This window comes from Martes martes, assembly GCF_963455335.1.
Source record: "Martes martes genome assembly, contig: scaffold_254, whole genome shotgun sequence".
NCBI lineage: Eukaryota > Metazoa > Chordata > Mammalia > Carnivora > Mustelidae > Martes > Martes martes.
This window is the reverse complement of record NW_027666283.1, coordinates 15,088-35,538: the sequence shown is the minus strand read 5'-3', so window position 1 is coordinate 35,538 and position 20,451 is coordinate 15,088. Positions and strand designations below refer to the sequence as shown.

Here is a 20,451-nt window from a genome sequence, read left to right as displayed (position 1 = left end):
CATCCTAACCACCATCTCCCCTGCAGTCCCCCCAGTGGCGCTGGCTGAAACCCCTTGCTCTAACTTGCCGTCCAAATGCTGTTTGCACGGGACAGAATTTTTCCTGCTTTGCCTTGTATCCCTCTATCAAAATTATCTGTGTTCATCTGTCCTCAGAATATAACACTGCTTGAGAACAGGGACTATTCCATACTTTCGCACCCCCCAATTCTTCACAGATCTGTTCTGAAAGTATCGTTAAGTCTTGAAATCCATGATGCAAGCCGGACAGCATATAACACAGATGACACCAAAACCCACGGCTTCATGAGCCTTGTGGGTTATCAGGCAACCCCAGCCTTCTCCAAAGCCTTGACCTCAATTTCCACACTATTACTAATCATATAAAAGAGTGAAGAGTGCACTAAAATAGCATCTCACCTGCCGCCTGCCTAGGTAGTGCTGGTGTCTACTAATAGCTGGGCTGGCTAAGGACTGAGTCACCGAGAGGGCCCTTTTCTGAATCATCCACACCACTTCCTGCTCTTGATTCTTCCAGTAAATATAACATCCAAGAATTGTCCTGACCAAGCCAAACTGCGTCTGAAGAAATGGAATGAGTTTAAAACCCCATAAAGCACAGCCCAGATTTATCCCCCTGAATGGTCTACTCCTACCTACCGCATACCTGAGTTGGGATAGAGGCAGACATCATTAATGTCATGTTCTGGCTCCAAGGAAGTAAATATTTTTCCCTAAAAGAATAAGCAAAAAGGAATTATGAAGACAGTTACAGGAAGACAATGTTTAGCAATGTTTTGAGTAAAGACAATAAACCAGAGATCTGACATAACCACGCATTGCTAAGTAAAGAAATACATCACCTAGATGAAGCCCAGCATTTAAATTTCAAAAATGGTAGAGAATTCATTTCATCAATTTATCAAATGCTTTCACCTCAGAGATGTAGGACCCGAGGCCTACGGGAGAAAGGTGACTTATCCAAGGAAATACATAAAGTTTCATCGATAATATTCACACAGCAGCACAGGGTCAGGTTTAAGACACAGTTGTACATCAATTAGCAAAACTCTTCTAATCTGGAAGACACATCCCAGCTGAACTTGTGCTCAAAGAAACAGAAGGATGGGACACAGTCAGCAGGGTCCGAGGAAGATGGTATCTGCCGCGTCGACACCCCACAGCTCTGAGGAGGATCGAGCAAGAGTGCGGGTAGAAAAGAGCTTACAAAACAAAATCCTATAAACACGTAAGCTGTTCGTCACACAGGAAAGGCTAACACACTTTTATAATCATTGTGGAGGTAGGGGGAGAAAGGTGCTGTAGTTTTAAAAATTAAGACAGTAAAAGAAACAAGAGGCAGAAGGTAGGAAGACGGGAGGGGAAGAAGGTGATGGGAAAGGTAAACACGGAGAGCGAGGCAAGCAAAACCAAGCAATGTGGGTGTTGGCTGAGGGCGCATTTAGTCATAACAACGGTGCCAAAATAAAACGCATTGCGGCAACTATAGCAAGATAATTCAAGAACTGATGTTGAAAATGTCTGCCAGCTCTTGCATTTATTAACTCATGTCAGAGGCTCCCATGGCGAAGGAGTGGGGCAGGAGGCCCGCGGAAGGTGCTTTCTGCTCGCTCAGTGAAAAGCTGCAGCTAAATTTCTAATTCAAGACACAACAACAAAAGGCCCATACTTTGGGAGTTAACCAGAAGAAAATTAAAAACAGAAGTTATGGTCCAAGCAGCCAGGGACTCTGGGACACAGCTGGAGTGTGACGGGGCTGCGGCAACACCTCGGTCATGGGCACATGCAGCCCCGGAAAGACTGACACTTGCCCTCTGGCTACTACCGCTGAGGCCGCTGGATCTTCCACCCCCTCTGCCTCCAAAATGATTTAAAAAAAAAAAAAAAGGAAGTAACTCTTTTTAGCTAAGACACTGATGTTTGTAATTAATTAAATATAATTAAATATAAAGAACTCGTCTAAGCTATTACTATACTGGGGCGCCTAGGTGGCTCAGTCAGTTGAGCGTCTGACTCTTGGTTTCGGCTCAGGTCACGATCTCAGGGTTGTGAGATCGAGCTCTCCGTCGGGCTCTGCGCTCAGCACAGTCTCTGCTGGAGCTCTCCCTCTGGACCTCACATCACTTGCGTTCTCTCTCTACATAAATAAAAATCTTTAAAAGAAAAAAAAGCACTTGCTATACTGAATCTTTTCCCATTTTGTTGACAGACTGATCTTTACTCTCTCAGAATACCTCAGAGTTTCAAAACAAAAAATGAGGGGTGCCTGGGTGGCTCAGTGGGTTAAACCTCTGCCTTCGGCTCAGGTCATGATCTCAGGGTCCTAAGATTGATCCCCGCATCAGGCTCTCTGCTCAGCAGGGAGTCTGCTTCCCTCTCTCTCTCTCTGCCTGCCTCTCTGCCTACTTGTGATCTCTCTCTGTGTCAAATGAAAAAAAAAAAAAAGAAAAAAAAAAAGAAAAACATAGGGTAGATGAAAACCAGAAATGTAGGCTTTTGTTACTTTTACTTTTTAAATGACACTTGGCATTGAGAAAGAACATCTAATATTCTTTTTTTTTTTTGAGAGGGAGAAAGAGAGAGAGCACATGAGTGGGGTGGGGGCAGTGGGAGAGAGAGAGAGAGAAGCAGACACCGTGATGCGCATGGAGCCGACTCGGGGCTCAATCTCACGACCCTGAGATCATGATCTGAGCCCAAGTCAAGCTGGACGCTTAACTGACTGAGCCACCCAAGCACCCCCACATCAAATATTCTTAAGAAAATAATGTTTTTTAAGAAAAATACTAAGAGGACTGCCTGGGTGGCTCAGCTGGTCAAGCGGCTGCCTTCAGCTCACCGAGTTCCGCATCGGGTTTCTTGCTCAGCAGGGAGCCTGCTTCTACCTCTGCCTGTGGCTCCCCCGGCTTGTGCGCACTCTCTCTGACAAATAAATAAAAATCTTAAAAAATAATTAAAAAAAGAAAAAAGAAAAACACTAAGAAATTATTGAAAGGGGTCATATGCAGAAGCCAATTATCTGAGATGGGTTTTAAAAGGTATGAAATTGAGATACATAACAACGTTGACATGGAAAGATAATTAGTAGCTCATAAAAACTTTCCCAAGACTGTGAGAGAGCCTCAGGATCTAGGAGGTTCTCATGGAGCAGTCTTTTTAAAACGTGATTTACTCTCTACCTACCTGAACATGTACAAAGGCATGCCGGTTCTAGCAAACCAGGCCACCTTCTCCACAGGAAGAAAGCAGTCTAGGCTACTTGCCTACATACGAGTATTATCTCTGCCGAAGTAACTGACTTCCAACTAAGCTCTCAGCTGGGTACTTAGCCACTTTCCCAAAAGCCCACATAATGCAAAAAAGGCAACAGAAAGAAAAGGAACATTAGGAAAACACACCAGTTAGTAATTTTAACAAGAAAGTACGTACTGAGTTCTTATTCCACATTTTGATGATGCGTGAGTCTGCAGACAAAATCAAATCTAGCGAATCCTGGAAATGAACTGACTTAATGGGCAGCCCATACTGGTGATCCTTAACCAGCAATGGCTTATCCGATCGAAGGTCATATAATAAAACCTAAAGAAAGAAAACAAATTATTTCTGTTTAAGCAAATTAAACATTTTACGTTAAATAGCAACTTTGAAAACTTAAGAGTAATGGCTACCATTTGTTTTACTGCCTCTTTACGAGCATAATGAACACCTCACTCAGGGCACAGAGATTCTAAGATTTTATTTATTTACTTGACAGACAGAGACCACAAGGCGGCAGAAAGGCAGGCAGAGAGAGAGGGAAGCAGGCTCCCTGCTGAGCAGAGAGCCCGATGCGGGGCTCGATCCCAGGACCCTGGGATCATGACCTGAGCCGAAGGCAGAGGCTTAACCCACTGAGCCACCAGGCGCCCCAGGGCACAGAGATTCTAAAGTCTGACAGCAAAACACTCCAGAAGAATCCCTTAAATTACCCTTAGAGTACACGGTTTTATGAGCTTAACTGGAGAATAATTCTTTAGGCTCACTAAGACTGAGAACGACTGAGTTATACTAAAAAAGGAACAAAACAAAAAATGTGTGAGAGTTGGTGTCATTTGTGAACTAAAACAAATATATATACGGAGGATCTACTGAGTACCAGGCAGTGTCACAGTGACCAGCAGAACAAGCAGAAAAGATAATGAAGATAATGGGGCAGATCTGAGCAGACAGTGGCGGCAAGGCTAGGACTGCTGGGTGGGGGCGGGCGGCAGCGGGGGGTTTCTCCTGAACCCTGCCACTAGGGAGAAGTGGCTGGAGAAGCTAGATCTCGGTCCCTGGGGACAGAGCGGCTGCACACCATGATGACAGAAGCAGTAACTCCACCGGAAGCAGGCTCTCAGACTGTTCTAGAGGAGAACAAACTTACAAGTGGGGGGACTCTGCCTTGAAGGAAAGAAGGGAAGAAAGAAAAGATGAAAGTCACCCTCCGTAGCTACTCAGTCCATCCTTGTCAGACCAGCGTTGCTAAGGTACGTTACTGCAGGGCATGTGGTCAATGGTGCTCAGTTAAAAAAAAAAAAAAAAAAAAAAGGTTCTTAGGACAAATAAATTTTGGAAATACTTTTAAATACCTTTCTTGTCTAGAGGAATTCTCAGAGCCCTCAATATATATTTAAACGCACTGTGATCCTGCAAGAGTAGAAATCTAGAGAACTCCAGGGGCGCCTGGGTGGCTCAGTGGGTTAAGCCTCTGCCTTCAGCTCGGGTCATGATCTCAGGGTCCTGGGATCGAGCCCCGCAATGGACTCTCTGCTCAGTAGGAAGCCTGAGTCCCCCCTCTCTGCCTGCTTGTGATCTCTGTCAAATAAATAAAAAAAAGAGATCTGGCAGAATTCCAAACTTAGCTGACCACTGAATTCTGTTCTACACATTCTGGAAAATGTTGTACTAAACTACAGTCAAGAGAATGCCTGAGCTGTAATACCCCCAGCTCAAGAACCTCTCAGACCAACCCGGAAGGCCAGAATGGGAATTTCTCAAGGTACTAAAAGATTACAGCCTCTGGAGTACCCCTCCACTCTAGCCAAAACAATAATGCCTTGTTTTCTGTTCCCACAGTGAACAGATATATGGACGTTTCCCAGAATATATAAAGGCCTCTGAGATACTAACTTAAGTGTGACGTTCCCAGTTTAAACACACTCACCTGCCCTGTGGAAGTTCCAACTGCCATGGTCAAGGCACCATTAAATTTCAAAGCAGAGATTGTTGGTAAACTGTTTATCCTGAAAGGCAAAATATTCATGTCCCATGTACATACGGCCAAACCTTCTAAGCAACAAATTCATTATTAATCTTCAACTGTAGTACGGAAAATCATATATCTAGCCTTATGTTTAACAGGTTACTGTAGGGGCACCTGGGTGGCTGATTTGGTTAAGCATCTGCCTTCGGCTCATGGCATGATCCCAGGGTCCTGGGACTGAGCCCTGCATCGGGCTCCCTGCTCAGTGGGTTCAAGGGGTGCCTGGGTGGCTCAGTGGGTTAAAGTCCCTGCTCGGTGGGGAGCCTGTTTCTCCCTCTGCCTGCCACTCCCTGTTTGTGTGTGTGCACTCTCTCTCTAATAAATAAATAAAATCTTAAAAAAAAAATAAAAGGAATCGTATCCAAACTTTCTTAACCAAAATAAAAAGCTTTACATGTAAATGTAATCTGCTTTTCAAAATCTGTAGATTATCTTCTTTAAAACTGCACGGAATACTCTCAAAGTATCTACAAAAAAAAGTTTATAAAACTATAAAACTAATTGAAAAGGATCGGTATGACACAATCTTTCATTTTGATTGAGCTGGGATAAGGCATTTGCAAAACTATCCCCTCTTTTGCTTAAGAGGAAGTGAGTTGATATTCAGGCAGGTTATACTCATGTTCATTTTTAAAGATGCCTATGTCAAGCTAAAATAAAAAAGACTAATCCTCAGATGGGGACTGGAACCTGAGAAAGCACAAAGACAGTATGACTAATGGTTATAGCCACAAATCTGGAACACGCTTCTCACTTAGCAACTGAGAAAAGGATCAGCACCACGAGCAATGATCTGCGGTGGGGAAGGGTGCCAGATGAGTCAGAAGAGGACAACAGCCCTGACTACGGTCCCTACTATCTCCGTGTCCTCGGGACCAGGCCCCCCAGTCCAGGCCGTGAACTGTCAGCACCCTCAAGGCTCTTAGGCCCCCTCAAGCCTCAAGCCATAACCGTGCTGATGCCCCAGTTTGGAACCTGGAGGCCTCCCGCGCCCGTCCTTTTAGTCATTTCCTCTTCAAAACAAACTCTGGGAGCATGTGTCACTGTAGCGGGATGTTAGTTTTCTTTACTCACTCAAACTTTTTTGATTCTTAACAAAATTCTGTCATTTTTTTCAGGTAGGTGCTAAGTTTATCCCTCAGGATTTCAGTTTTTGTTATTATAAAAGAGAACTGTTTTCCATTGTATCTTTCTAAATGGGTTTTGCTGATAAACCTCAAAACCACTGATTTTATCCATTTATTTCATCACCAACTTATTTAACTCTCTTATTAGTTCTTATGATATTCCAGTGGATTCTGAGTTTTTCAGGCAGACAATCGTTAGCGTCTACAAATAAAGACAGTCTGTCCCCCCAACCGATAATCACACATGCTTCTTTCTCTTTATTATATTGGCTCCACCTTCCAGAATGCCACCTCTGTCAGATAACAAAGGTGACAGCTTACAGGGCCTGCACAGAAAATAATGAAGCTAAGCGGACAAAAATTAACAAATAAATCACCTGAAATGGAAACAGCAAGTAAAACTAGCTGTACCATTTTGGTACATATCCAGATTTCTTCCCCACGACTTGATAGTGTGTTCACTACTTTTCTTAGGAAAATGTGGTAAAGATCTATAGGCAACCGCATGATTTGCTTTTCCACTTAATGGCATATTTGGAACATCTTCCCCTAGTAATAAATGTACTTTTGCAACATAATTCTTAAAAGCTTATGTATGCTATTGGTCAGTATCTTCCCCATCTGTAAAATAAGTACAGTTAGAGTACGTGCATCCAAGGCTGCCGTGAGTACGAAGTCAGTAAAGGTAAAGAACTAAGGGCACGAGCTGGCAAACAGAAAGCACTATTTGTTAGCTATGATTTCTACCAAGCTGTATTTAATCAACATCCTTGAGTTATTTCTGACTTTTCAGTATTATCGGAACGGGACGGACACCTTGGGTGATGGAGGGCGGGAGAACATGCGCTCTGTATAGGCAGGGAGACCCTCAAACCAATGTCACCTTTTCTGCCAAGCACTTTAGCAATGGGTACAGAAGCTATTTCACCCAGAAATCCAGGTTCTCAATATGTCCCCTCAGGAAATAGTCGTGGAACCAACTATAAGTGGATGCACAACATGAAAATCCATAAACAGCCTTCCCAAACCAAGAGTGGTCTAGTTACTTGAATTACACCAGCCTGTGTGTATGCTGAGGCCATTTTTACTTTCTTGCATGTATTTTTTTTTAATTTATTTATTTGACAGCGATCACAAGTATGGAGAGGGAGGCAGAGAGAGAGAGAGAGAGAGCAGGAAGCAGGCTCCCCACCGAGCAGCAGAGAGCACCATGCGGGGCTCGATCCCAGGACCCTGAGACCATGACCTGAGCCGAAGGCAGAGGCTTTAACCCACTGAGCCACCCAGGCGCCCCTCTTGCATGTATTTTTGAAACTGCTTAGTAGTATCTTTTTATACTAACTATAAATCAGCTTTACAAAATGAAATTATTTTTTAAAACAAACAAAATAGGGCAGGGCGCCTGGGTGGCTCACTTGGTTAAACATCTGCCTTCAGCTCAGGTCATGATCCTGGGGTCCTAGGATCAAGCCCTGCATGGGGCTCCCTGCTCAGCGAGGAGCCTGCTTCTCCCTCTCCCTCTGCCTGCTGCCCCTACTTGTGCTCTTTCTCTGTCAAATCAATAAAAATAAATTTTTTAAAAAAAGTGTTTACAATACTCTATTGTAAAGAAAAAAAAACAGAATAAATACTCCCGTATTTCTTTCTTTTTTTTTGTTTTGAAGATTTTTATTTATTTATTTGAGAGAGATCAAAAGTGGGCAGAGAGGCAGGCAGAGAGAGAGGGAGAAGCAGGCTCCCTGCTGAGCAGGGAGCCCGATGCGGGGCTCGATCCCAGGACTTCTGAGATCATGACCTGAGCTGAAGGCAGAGGCTTTAACCCACCGAGCCACCCAGGCGCCCCTACTCCCGTATTTCTAAAGACCACAGTAAAGATTATCTTTTCACATCCCTTCCTTAAATTTCCTACAGTGTTGCATCTATTATAGACATTAAATTTACTGTAAAAATAACCATAAGACATAATACAAAGAACTCCTGCTGGCCTGTCTTCTCAAATGACTTTTCTAAGAAACTGCTTAAGGACAGATTGTAGTGGAACCCAAGTCTCTCTATTTTAATTCAAAAACAAGTTAACGTTTACAAGTAAGAGAAAATTAACTTTTCTGCTTTCTAGGGAGTGGAAAGATAGCTTCCACTAACAATTAATTTCCTAGTTTCTAAAAACAAGCAGACTTCTCGGATTTGGTTCCCTTCATACCAAGGTAATAAAATGTTGAGAAGAATTTTCTACTGGTTTCTTCTATTGACAAAGATAGAGCTTCACAATAATTCAGTAATCTGCACATTAGTACTTTGAGATTTTCTTTATGTGTTTTATATTTCACAATAAAAATGTCTAGTTCTAAGAACAAAATGAATGTAGAATGAGTAAACTTTCCACATACTCCATACGATGAGTAATGAAGTTCGTTGGTATTACTTTAGTAAAACTCAATAATAGGGAAAAAAAATCTCCTACACTCCCTTTATTTTTTTTTATTTAATTTTACTTACATTCAATTAACATATTATTAGTTTCAGAGATAGAGGTCAGTGATTCATCAGTTGCATGTAACACCCAGTGCTCATTATATCATGTGCCCTCCTTAATGACCGTCCCCCAGTTACCCCATCCCCTACCCCCTACACTCCCATTAAACATCATAATTAAAGGATGAAAAAAATTAACTTACTCTTGATTTATCATATAGGGAAAAATGTATACATGAGGAAAAAAGTCCTTCCAATTCAGTGATTCTTAACTTTTCTCTTTGTCAAAGATGCTTTACATAAGCTGATCTTTCCAAAGAAAGAACTACATAAATTCTTTTCTCCCCCAGAAAAAATGCAAATCACACAAAAATCAGCAATAACTTAGAGGGTTCACATTCTCTCTGTAGTCCTCCCATCACACACCCCCCTCCCACATGATACATCTACAAGTACATGTTTGGCCAACTGAAATGAGTAAATGCTAGTGAAGTCATGTTACTACACAGATCAAGAGCCCAGGGAAAGGATATTTCTGAACTGATTACAGCAAACAATCCCATGTTAAGAATCTGACCAAGAGGGATGCCTGGGTGGCTCAGTCGGTTAAGCTGCTGCTTTTGGCTCATGTCACGATCCCAGGACCCTGGGATCAAGTCCCGCATCGGGCTCCTTGCTCAGCAGGGAGCCTGCTTCTCCCTCTCCCTCTGTCTGCCTCTCTGCCTACTTGTGCACGCACTCTCTGACAAATAAGTAACTAAAATCTTAAAAAAAAAAAAAAAAAAGAGTCTGGCCAAGACAGTGTATGTAAGGCTGCTGCATATGTATTAATATGAGCATAAAAATGTCTGAAAACCTACGTACCAACCAGTGCAACAGTAACCACTCTGGTGAGTGAAGGACAGGAGATCTATATTTCTTCCCTAATTCAGGCATGCAGAGATTTTCATCCCCCAAGTGTATTACTTCTTGGATTGTTTTAAATCCAGGAAGAGGCAAACAGGAATAAGAAGATAACAGAAACACTTGCCTCCCTCCACTGCAGAATTCAAAGTACATCTTTTTGATTGTTAACTGGAGTGGTTCTAGCACTAGACGCTACAGAACCGGCACTACAAATTCCTGCAGAGTATCTGTTTTAATAAAATTCCACAGCAACCTTAGAGCACCTCAGAGACGAATTCTGCCTGGCTTTCCCACTTGGTGGCCTTTCCCCAAAAAGGATTTTTACATAAATCACAAAATTACAACCTCAGATATAAGTCTGAGGGGTTTCATCCTTCAGCAATTGATTTTTAACCCACTATTGATACATGTTTCAGTCACAGCAGATGGGCACATAAAGGGCATGTTAATTCCCACTTACTCTGAATCTGCCGTGACACTACTTAACGCACAGTCCAGCAGGCCGACTCTCCCGCGAGTGCGCGGGTCCCAGCACTCCACGCGACCCTAAACAAACAGAACGTGGTGATTTTATATAACAGCTACTACTAGAAAATTTTCAGACAAATACCTTAGTAACACAGATTATCTCATGAGGGATAAGAATTTAAGTTTTTACCTTATACCTTTTTTAATTCTGTCAAATGTTTTACTATAAGATGAATTTGTTTTTAAAAGGAAAAAAACACCAGTTAGGAAAAGAAGCCTAAAATGCAATGCCTGATCCTTGATTCGACTTTGGTTTGGATGGTGGGGTGGAGTGGGAGGAGCTATGAAAAACATTTGGGGGGCGCCTCAGTGGCTCAGTCGTTAAGTGGCTGTCTTCAGCTCATCATGATCCCAGGGTCCTGGGATCGAGCCCTGCATAGGGCTCCCTGCTTCGCGGGAAGCCTGCTTCTCTCTCTCCCACTCCCCCTGCATATATTCCCTCTCTTGCTGGGTGTCTGTCAAATAAATAAATCTAAAAAAAATTTTTTTTAAAAAGAAAGACATTTTGGGGGCACCTGGGTGGCTCAGTGGTTTAAGCCTCTGCCTTCGGCTCAGGTCATGATCTCAGGGTCCTGGGACCGAGCCCCGCATTGGGCTCTCTGCTCAGCAGGAGCCTGCCTCCCCCTCTCTCTGCCTGCCTCTCTGCCTAGCTCTGATTTCTCTCTGTTAAATAAATAAAATCTTTAAAAAAAAAAAAAAAAGAAAGAAAGAAAGACATTTTGGGGCACCTGGGTGGGTCAGTGGGTTAAGCCTCTGCCTTCGGCTCAGGTCATGATCCCAGGGTCCTGGGATCGGGCCCCGCATCGGGCTCTCTGCTCAGTGGCGAGCCTGCTTCCCTTCCTCTCTCTGCCTGCTTCTCTGCCTACTTGTGATTTCTGTCTGTCAAATAAATAAATAAAATCTTTAAAAATAAATAAAGAAAGAAAAGAAAGACATTTTGGTAGAACTGAGAATATTTAAATATTACTATAACAACATTAAGTATTTAATATGTAACATTACTGTATCAGTGTTAAATTTCTTCAGGATGATAAGAGTATTATTATTTTATACAAGAAAGTCCTTGTTTTTAAGAAAAACACTCAGAAGTATTGAGGGCTAAAATGCCATAATGTCTGCAACTGATTTTCAAATGGTGCAAAAAACATTTTCTACACACACATATATATTTTTATAGAAAAAGAAAGCAAATGTGCAAAATATATATAAACGATGAGTGAACTGTGTTTCCAACTTTTCAGAAAGTGAAATTTGTAACTTTTCAGAATTTAAAAAAAAAAAAAAAAAAGCTGATGGGCACCTGGGTGGCTCAGTCAGTCAAGTGGCTGCCTCCGGCTCAGGTCATGATCCCGGGGACCCAGGATCGAGCCCCGAATCGGGCTCCCTGGTCAGTGGGGAGCCTGCTTCTCCCTCTCCCTCTGCCTGCCCTCTGCCTGCTTGTGCTCTCTCTCTCTCTGTCAAATAAATAAATAAAAATCTTAATAAATAAATAAATAAATTAAATAAAAATAAAAAGCTGGTAGAAAATAAAGCAAAAAAACAAAAAAAAACAAAAAAAAAGAACTGCATGCAAAAGAGCAAGGGAGAGACTGGCATAACCCATTTAAGAAGAATATTCTGCAATCATTAAAAAGAATGACTTAGACATACACGTACTAGACATATGCCCACAACCTGCTAGGTAAAAAGCACTTTGTTTAAAAAAAAAAAAAAAGTATGATCCCACTGTCTATTTAAAAAAAATATTTGTGTCAACATAGAAAACCCCGACAGGACACCAAACAAATTATTAGCAGCATTCAGGAAATGTAAGGAAGCAAGACTAGGACAGGGTAAGAGGGGACTACACTTCTCACATTGACTCTTCTGTATCACTCAACTTACGATAAAAAATTATACACAAAGATTTTTTTAAAAAATTTTTTACTGTATTAACCACCTTAAAAGTAAGACCTCAAATATACTTAGAAGGCTTAACCTCATCAATCATTCAGTATTATTACAAATGTGTCTGTCATAAAGATAAATAAATCTTAGAAACCCAGGAGCAAGTAATTCCAAATGGTCTGGTCTTCATGTCTTTCCAAAACGAGTTAACAGACTTTATGGACATAAAAAAGAAAAGTCACATTTCAAAAACAAAAAATAGGTATGCAGATAAATTCCAGAGTAAATAAAAATAGTCTTTTTTATAACAACAGTGATTTTCTGTGATTGCAATTTGAATATTTCTATTGCTAAAGCCTGCATTCTTTTGTACTTCAAAAAGCATAAAATGTAAGCCCTTACTGTTTGATTTTGACAATAATAATGAGTAATATTATAAGAATTGTCACAGACAAAATCAAAATCCAACACAATACTATGAAAATTATTGTAAAAGTGAATTTTTAAAGTCTGGTCTGACTATGCCTATCAAATATCATTTCAGGAACCCCAGGCTTTATGCAAGAAGCGTCTCGTCTCCCCTCAGGGCTGGTCTTCAAACAGCTGGGGAGAGAACAGCCTGCTCGGGTACAGTAGAGCTCTGACAGAGCATGAGCCTGTAAGGGTTAGACTGCTCCGGAAGGACTCTACTTCAAAACTACTTTTCCAGAGGAAACATTTTATGTTATTTTTAAAAAATTTTTTAAAAACATTTTACCTATTCATTTGAGAGAGACAGAGAGAGCACACAAGCAGGGGGAGAGAGAGAGGGAGAGGGAGAAGCAGACTCCCCGCTGAGCCAGCCAGGAGCCTGGTGTAAGGCTTGATCCCAGGACCTGGAGATCATGACCTGAGCCAAAGGCAGACACCCAACCATCTGAGCCACCCAGGCACCCAAGGAAACTGTTTTCAAACTTCCCCTTGGTAATGTCAAGGTAAGTACTTACCAAGAAAATGCTTCATTGGCCCGATTTAGGCACAACAGTATAATAATATATTCAACAGTTTTATAATTTTCATTAAACCAACTTTGTGTCTCATTTCAAATCCTAACCTCTTAACATAAAAATAATTTGAGCAGAGACCTAAATTTCATCCCTCTGGGATTGGCTTAATAAACTACAGTACATTCACACAATGGAACCCTACCCATCAGTTTTAAAAAATTAGTTCAGCATTGTAAGTAATTATTAAGTACCAATGTATAAAAATGCATATTATATACCATCATGTTAAAAAAAAAGCAAATGAAGAAGTATAATTTCACTTTCATACAACACTTTAAAAAAGGAGATGACTAACACATATGCATATCTGCATATACCTAAAAAAAAATTAAAAAGTTAAAACTCCAGGCTGTAGGATTTAGTGACTGGAAGGCACAAGAGAACACTTTTTCAGTAATACATTTCTAACTTTTTTTTTTTACTATGAGTATTTATTGTAATTAAAAAACCGCAAACCTAGGATAATTCTCGACAAGCATGAAGAACGGGGATTCAAAAGCACTGCAGTTTAGGGGCACCTGGGGGCTCGGTCATTAGGCATCTGCCTTCGGCTCAGGTCATAATCCCAGGGTTCTGGGATCGAGCCCCGCATCAGGCTCCCTGCTCAGCAGGCAGCCTGCTTCTCCCTCTCCCACTCCCCCTGCTTATGTTCCCTCTCTCGCTGTGTATCTCTCTGTCAATTAAATAAATAAAATAAATAAAATAAAAATATTGATGTCAAATAAATAAAGTCCTGCAGTTTAAAAGGGAACCGTTCTGTATTTCTCGAATCCTGCTATACAGGACGTACAGATCATGATCCCTGTGCCCTTCTCCGTGTGGCTCTCACCAGCACCTCTGTAAGCTGGCAGGCTGTCATCACTTCCATGTCTCTGATGAGGAAATCAAGCCTCAGGGACAGTAATTCAGTTGTAAAGCTGGTAAGTATCAGAGCTGGGACCGTGTGACATAGGGCCTCCTGTTAGGAACAGGACAGGATGTCGTGCTGCCACTGCTCCCTGGAGGCCGGCGACGCTCATCTAGCTCCTGATGATCAACGTCAAAGATGATCGGTGTCAAAGCGTGCCGGGCCAGTGGCACCACGGGGCAGTCTGCAGCAACAAAAGGGCTCTGTGTGCGTGTGCGGCGTTCCCAGCGCTCCCACAAAAAGCAAGCCAGTGGCTTTTTGCTTCTTTAGCTCTCTGCTCTTATGAACAAGCAACTCTGTCTTTACCAATATTCTCAAATGTAAAATAAGTAAGTTAAAAAATAAAGGCAACGTTTGCTTACTTCTATCGTTCCTGTGGCAAACAAGCCATGTACTGAGTTGATGTCACACACGTTATTCTCCCTGAAACAGTAAAGCAGTAAGGGAGAAAGTATTATTATCTCCCTTAGGCAGGAGGGATACTCGGTGAACTTTCTAAATGAACAGTCAACCCGATCCCATGGAGAAAGCAGACAGGCAGGTTCTTCCCTACTCCTCCGAGTATGAAAAGCACCAGAAATGAAAGAATCCCCAGACAGCCACTCAACCTGCCAGGGGATGACACAAGAAAGGCATTCCTTCCGAAATACTATCCTACCAGCTTGAGAATAAAGGTTTACTCTACTTTCTCCATAAATCTTGTCTCATGGCAGAAAGAACACACACTCTAACTAAGCCAGTCCTGAGAGCGGACAAGCTTGAGCTGGGGGTACTCGTCCGATCTTTGCCTTCTCTTCCTGTCAAATGGACACTTCCAACTCTTTCAGTTGTTGTGAGGAGGAAACAAAAAAACCCGACAAAATGTTCAGCATGGCATCTAGAGCTTATGAGACAATAAATAAGAGCTAATACAGACAGGACGGATGCAGCAAAAGGGTAGATAACTCTTTATTCCCCAACACTACATCATGAAGCCCCTCTAGTCTTTGTAAAGAAAATAAGAGCATTTCAAGGACATGTGAGAAAAAATTACTGAGAGTTTATCTGGTCTCTACCACTACACGTTCTTCCAACCTTTAAAGACCCATTCAAAGCAATAAGGCAAATCCAATGAGCTCCTTATACACTTAAGATGAGAAGTAACTTAGCTTTCACCCCTTAAATGTCCGCCAGCAAAAACATAAAAAGTAAAATTTAAAGAGTAATACTCCAAGTTAATCCAAATGAAAATTTAAAGAACAGGGCAAAAAATAATAAACAACTTTCTAGTGAGTTATAAAATTTCTGGGTATATTTAAAAAAAATAAAATTTTAAAGAAATCACCAGGTCTTTCAGTGACTTTTACGTTTAAGAAAAAACTTAATGATACTCTTTTGAACTAAATTGCCCCAAGCTCTGTTTAAATGCAACCTCCATCTGATAACCTGAGCGTCAGGCTCCATCTCCTGGCCAAGAGAAACACAGCACCGTTCCCACAATAAACACTCACGCGGCATCGGTCTGTAGAGGATTCAAGTACCGGCCTTGTTCCAAGTTTAGTCTATAAACTTCAGAGCTACAAAGTAATGAATAAAGTTAGAAATCTGGTAAACTGCGATGAACTTCGCTTCAACTAAGTATAACTTTTAGAAATATATACGTATATCACTTGCTTCCAGGGCATGATTGTTCTTTGTAAAACTTAACACCAAAATGTATTTTCAATCTAAAAAATAATCACCTTATGAGTCTGTTCATGTATAGAAGTGATTTAAACCAAGGAAATATTATGAAGTTACTAGGTAGAATATTACTTACAAATAACACGGAGAATACAAGATCCACAATGGATCTATATGGATATAGAAGAAAAGACTAGAACGAAATACAACAAAATACCATGAGGATTTCCTCTGGGTGGCATGACAGTGGGTGTTTTTTCTAATACTTTTTAATATTTTCCCAATTTTCTAAAATTGATATGTATTATTTCTATCATCACACAGAAGGTAGCTTTTAAAAATGAAAAGTTTTCAAATGTCACGCAATGGGGCTAAGGAAACACCTTCACCCTCAATATGACCCCATGAGGTACCCTTGCTGTGCTAGATTCTGACTCCCATGCTAATGAAAGTCAAGGATGCAATTCCTCAATGAGCAGTTAGTTACTCTAGAACTGTATTATACCCTTCGAGCAACCGAAAGGTAGGGATCACGTCTTATTCCTCTTTTAATCCCTCTCCTCGCTTTCAACAGAAGCTGTCGGGGGGGGGGGGGGTGGAAAGGAGAAAACAAAGGATCAGACCCAATACCTTGCGCCAACGAAGTACAAGTCACAGGAAGGGTAGTGGTAGGAGAAATCTCTCCCGAACTTGGGTATTCTGGTTTTGTAGTAAAAACCTGATTGTGAGTGAAACTCGATGTATCTATCATTATGTAAGAAAACAATCTGGAAATGAAACAAGAACATGAGTTGGCTGAGGTTTCTAGGAAAAGCATTTACTTCATCACCACTAGAACGGACAGAGCAAGACCATGCTGATCTCTCCCGGCCTCTTTCTCTCTGTGAACACACACACAAGCACACACAGCTCTCTATCGTGACTAAGAATCAACCCTCTCGTCTCCTTCAATGCCTTCCTGAACCCAAAAGAGTCCTTCTTGCCGTCGAACAGAGACTTAAAGCAAATGCCCTTCATTCATCTGGCACCAGCACTTGACAATGTGGAGCTCTGCTCAGCAACCACAAGTAATTTCCTATTTTACTTAAGAACATGTTTTAATAATCTCACAATTACCATTCAAGGCTTGATAAACCCCCGTACCAATTTAACATTAAAGTATTTCAAAAGTAGCTTAAAAATCTGCAGATGGTATTTAACAGCAAATTTATCAATATCTAGAGAAAATACTTTGTAAAACTACATGTCCCCCAACACACGATTAATGACCACTATAGGCAAAAGAATAAATTATATTCCATCGTTTCCAGAACTGAGACAATATATAAAACCATGTCAGTTCAGAAAATTCAATTTTCCTTCAAGGTGACATCACTAAAAATTTTTCTTATTTTTAAAATTTATTTTAAATTTTATAAAGTAATTTACTAACAATTTTGTAACTACTGAAAATGACATGAGTTGAAAGATGGACTAATGGCACCAAAAAAAGAAAAGGAAAACAATATATAGCTGTGTTTCGAACTGTTTCAGAACCATTCCACAACTATTTGCAGTGTTAAGAAAACTAATCATACAATAATGCTATTTTACTTTTCACATATGAAAGCAACATGGCAAATAACACTAATTTAAACAAAATAATTAAGAATCACAAATCTATAATTTAATATGGTATAAAAAAGATGGCTGCCACCCATTCTTGACAATATAGATAAGGTTTTATATAGGATACAGAAAACTTATTTTGATATTAGACTGGCCAAAGTCTATCATTATTGTTTTAAAAGATACTCTGAAAAAAAAGTTTTTTTTAATTTTAAAAAATTAAAGAGAAAATAAAAAATACTCTGTGTATCACACGTGTGTCAAACTAAAAATATATTAATAGAAGATGATGCAGCCATTTTCAATGTAACAATGGGAACATCATAAAAATACTTATCATGACTTCCTAAGGATGGCCAGTACCAACCAACACTATCAAGCATACCTTTGAATAATCATCAGACAGAGTTTCAAAGGTGACAACTGAAAAACAAGAAATAGTAAGAAAAATTACAATTATTAACCCATGTTATTCATAAAAATGCAAACTCGATGCAAAGATTCAGCTCAACACAAAAATTACATACAAATACGGGGTTTTTTCCCCTTTCTTGTCCTTCCATGAGACAAGAATAAAGTTGCCATATTAAATTGGCTGCAAAACACCCAATGGAAAATTAAAAGCTTTTAAATTTCTCAACACAGATCAAACAGATTTTCTGCAGAACCAGAACTGAAGCAAATTAAATAAACTCACAAAACATAATGACTTCTAAACTCTCCGTTTTTGAGAAGCTCAAAATAAAACAGACATTAAAGAACATTCAAAACTTTTTTAAATTACTTATTTTAAAAAGACAATAGCAGCTTTTGACTCATTCACCATACATCCGCTACACAGAAAGAGTGAAAACAGTTGTAGCAGCATGTGGAATTTGACTTGTTTTTTAAAAAGGAAAGGGTAAAACCAGCTGAAGAAGATTTAGCCCATTAACTGCTTTTCTCCCAACCCCAAACACCAGGCACCTGACAGAAAGACCTCCCTCTCTCTGCCCTTCCCCCCCCCCCCTACAGGGCCTTCCCCGCAGAGTGGGCGGAGCCTATGAATGCTGATGGGACGCACCTGTAACCCTATCACATCGGATGGGGAAGGGGAGATCTAGAATCACATCTTTAAAATCAGGGTTTTCTCAAATTAGAGATTCAAACCAGGAGGAGGACCCAATGAGTAGGTGCTGGCTCACAGACGAAGACCAGGTGACAACGAGTGCAGGCAGCCTCCGGAAGAGAGTGGCCCCAGGCTGACAGCTGGCAAGAAACAGGAACCCTGGCCCCACAAGCACAACAAACTGCATTCTGCCAACACCTAGAAAGCTTCGAAGCAGATTCTTGCTCAAAGCCCCGAAATAAAAGCCGGAGGGTCGGCCCTGAGCACAGAACACAGCAGGATGAACTTCACCTACAGAGCCGTCGGCTAATAAATACATGTTTTGAGCTGCCACATTCACGGTAATTTGTTACACAGCAACTTACACGTGACACATTCCCATTTTTAAAAAGCAGAAAAGTAGCCATACATTAAAGCTACTTTCACAATTTCAAATTTCATCTCTTACTTACCTTCTGAATCTAAACACCTTTCGAACTTCAAGGATAACTGGTAGGTGTCATAACATCGAACCCGAGGTTTATATGTTCCTATATTAAAAAAAATTAATGTGACATAAAACCTAAAGGACATTTTTTTCCTTGTCAATACCCTGAAGATATATTAAGTATACTTTTTGTTCAGAGGCAAACAGGACTCGTTATAACCACATGGAAGAAAAAGAATTTAAAAGCAGCCCTCCCCAACATGCCAAGAAGAAAACCGGCAAAGGATACAAACAAGCAGGTCACAGAAAATGAAATACAAAAAAGGAATAAACTTCACAAATAATCTAACAAAGTAGATGAAAACAGTTATTGTTCATTGGAATGGCAAAGATTAAGACATGCGCAGATGTGTAGATGCGGGCGAGGGGCAGCTAAAACCACACACTCGGTGATTAGTATAAATCGTTACAACTTCTCTGAAGGACAGTCTGGCAATATCTGTAAAATATGTGATGTTTATACAGCCTGAATCTGTACTCCCACTTATACAAATTTATCCTAGAGAAACACACTCACAGCTGTACCAAAGATGCGAGGGGTGTTCACTGCAGCAGTTCACAAACGGCCAAAACTGAAAGCAAGAAAGATGTCCTCGGGCATGGAAATGATGAAATAGATGATGGCAAACCATCATGTAGCTCATAAAGAGGATGCAGACCTGTACTGACGGGGAAAGCCCCCAAAACATACTACCAAGTAAAAGAGAGTACAGAGAGGCGGGTGAGTGCTGCAGAGCAGTGCCTACGGCCGCGTGTTTGTAAACCAAACACTGGTCATGTAGGCACTGTGTACAGAAAAGGTGGGAAGAACAAGCACATTGACTGCTTATCTCTGTGAAGGGCAAGTTTAGGGCCTTTCACATTTTATCTTAGGCATTTCTGTAATGTTTGCATTTTTTACAAGTGTATCATGTTTGCAATCAAGAAAAGAAAAAGACTGTTTTTTGTTTTTAAGATTTTACTTATTTACTGACAGAGAGAGAGAAAGAGACAGGGCACAAGCAGAGGGAGCAGCAGAGGGAGAGGGAGAAGCAGATGCCCCGCTGAGCAGGGAGGGAGACCGATACAGGATTCGATCCCAGAACCATGGGATCATGACCTGAGCTGAAGGCAGACACTTAACAAATGAGCCAACCAGGCATCCCCAAAAAGACTGTTTGTTTTTTTTTAAGATTTTATTTATTTATTTGACAGAGAAAGAAAGATCACGAGTAGGCAGAGAGGCAGGCAGAGAGAGAGGGGAAAGCAGGTTCCCTGCTGAGCAGAGAGCCCAATGAGGGGCTGGATCCCAGGACCATGAGATCATGACCTAAGCCCAAGGCAGGGGCTTAACCCACTGAGCCACCCAGTGCCCCAAAAGACTGGTTTTTAAAACCAATGCATATTTTCTTTTAAAAAGTAATGCAAC

At 40.9% G+C, this 20,451-nt stretch overlaps 1 protein-coding gene across 1 annotated transcript in view; it reads right to left on the bottom strand.

Moving 5' to 3' along the window:
• Nucleotides 1-20,451, bottom strand: part of LOC308338096 (nucleolar protein 10) — a gene marked incomplete at its 3' end in the record, with an annotated part of 62,101 nt that overhangs the window by 35,397 nt on the left and 6,253 nt on the right. The window contains exons 4-12 of the mRNA XM_080831657.1: nt 19,009-19,086; nt 17,834-17,871; nt 16,471-16,607; nt 15,669-15,734; nt 14,541-14,601; nt 10,271-10,356; nt 5,207-5,285; nt 3,451-3,600; nt 668-734 (exon numbers count right to left, since the gene is read on the bottom strand). Of these exons, the coding sequence (XP_080687783.1) occupies nt 668-734; nt 3,451-3,600; nt 5,207-5,285; nt 10,271-10,356; nt 14,541-14,601; nt 15,669-15,734; nt 16,471-16,607; nt 17,834-17,871; nt 19,009-19,086 (762 nt within the window). The remainder of the gene's footprint in view (nt 1-667; nt 735-3,450; nt 3,601-5,206; nt 5,286-10,270; nt 10,357-14,540; nt 14,602-15,668; nt 15,735-16,470; nt 16,608-17,833; nt 17,872-19,008; nt 19,087-20,451) is intronic.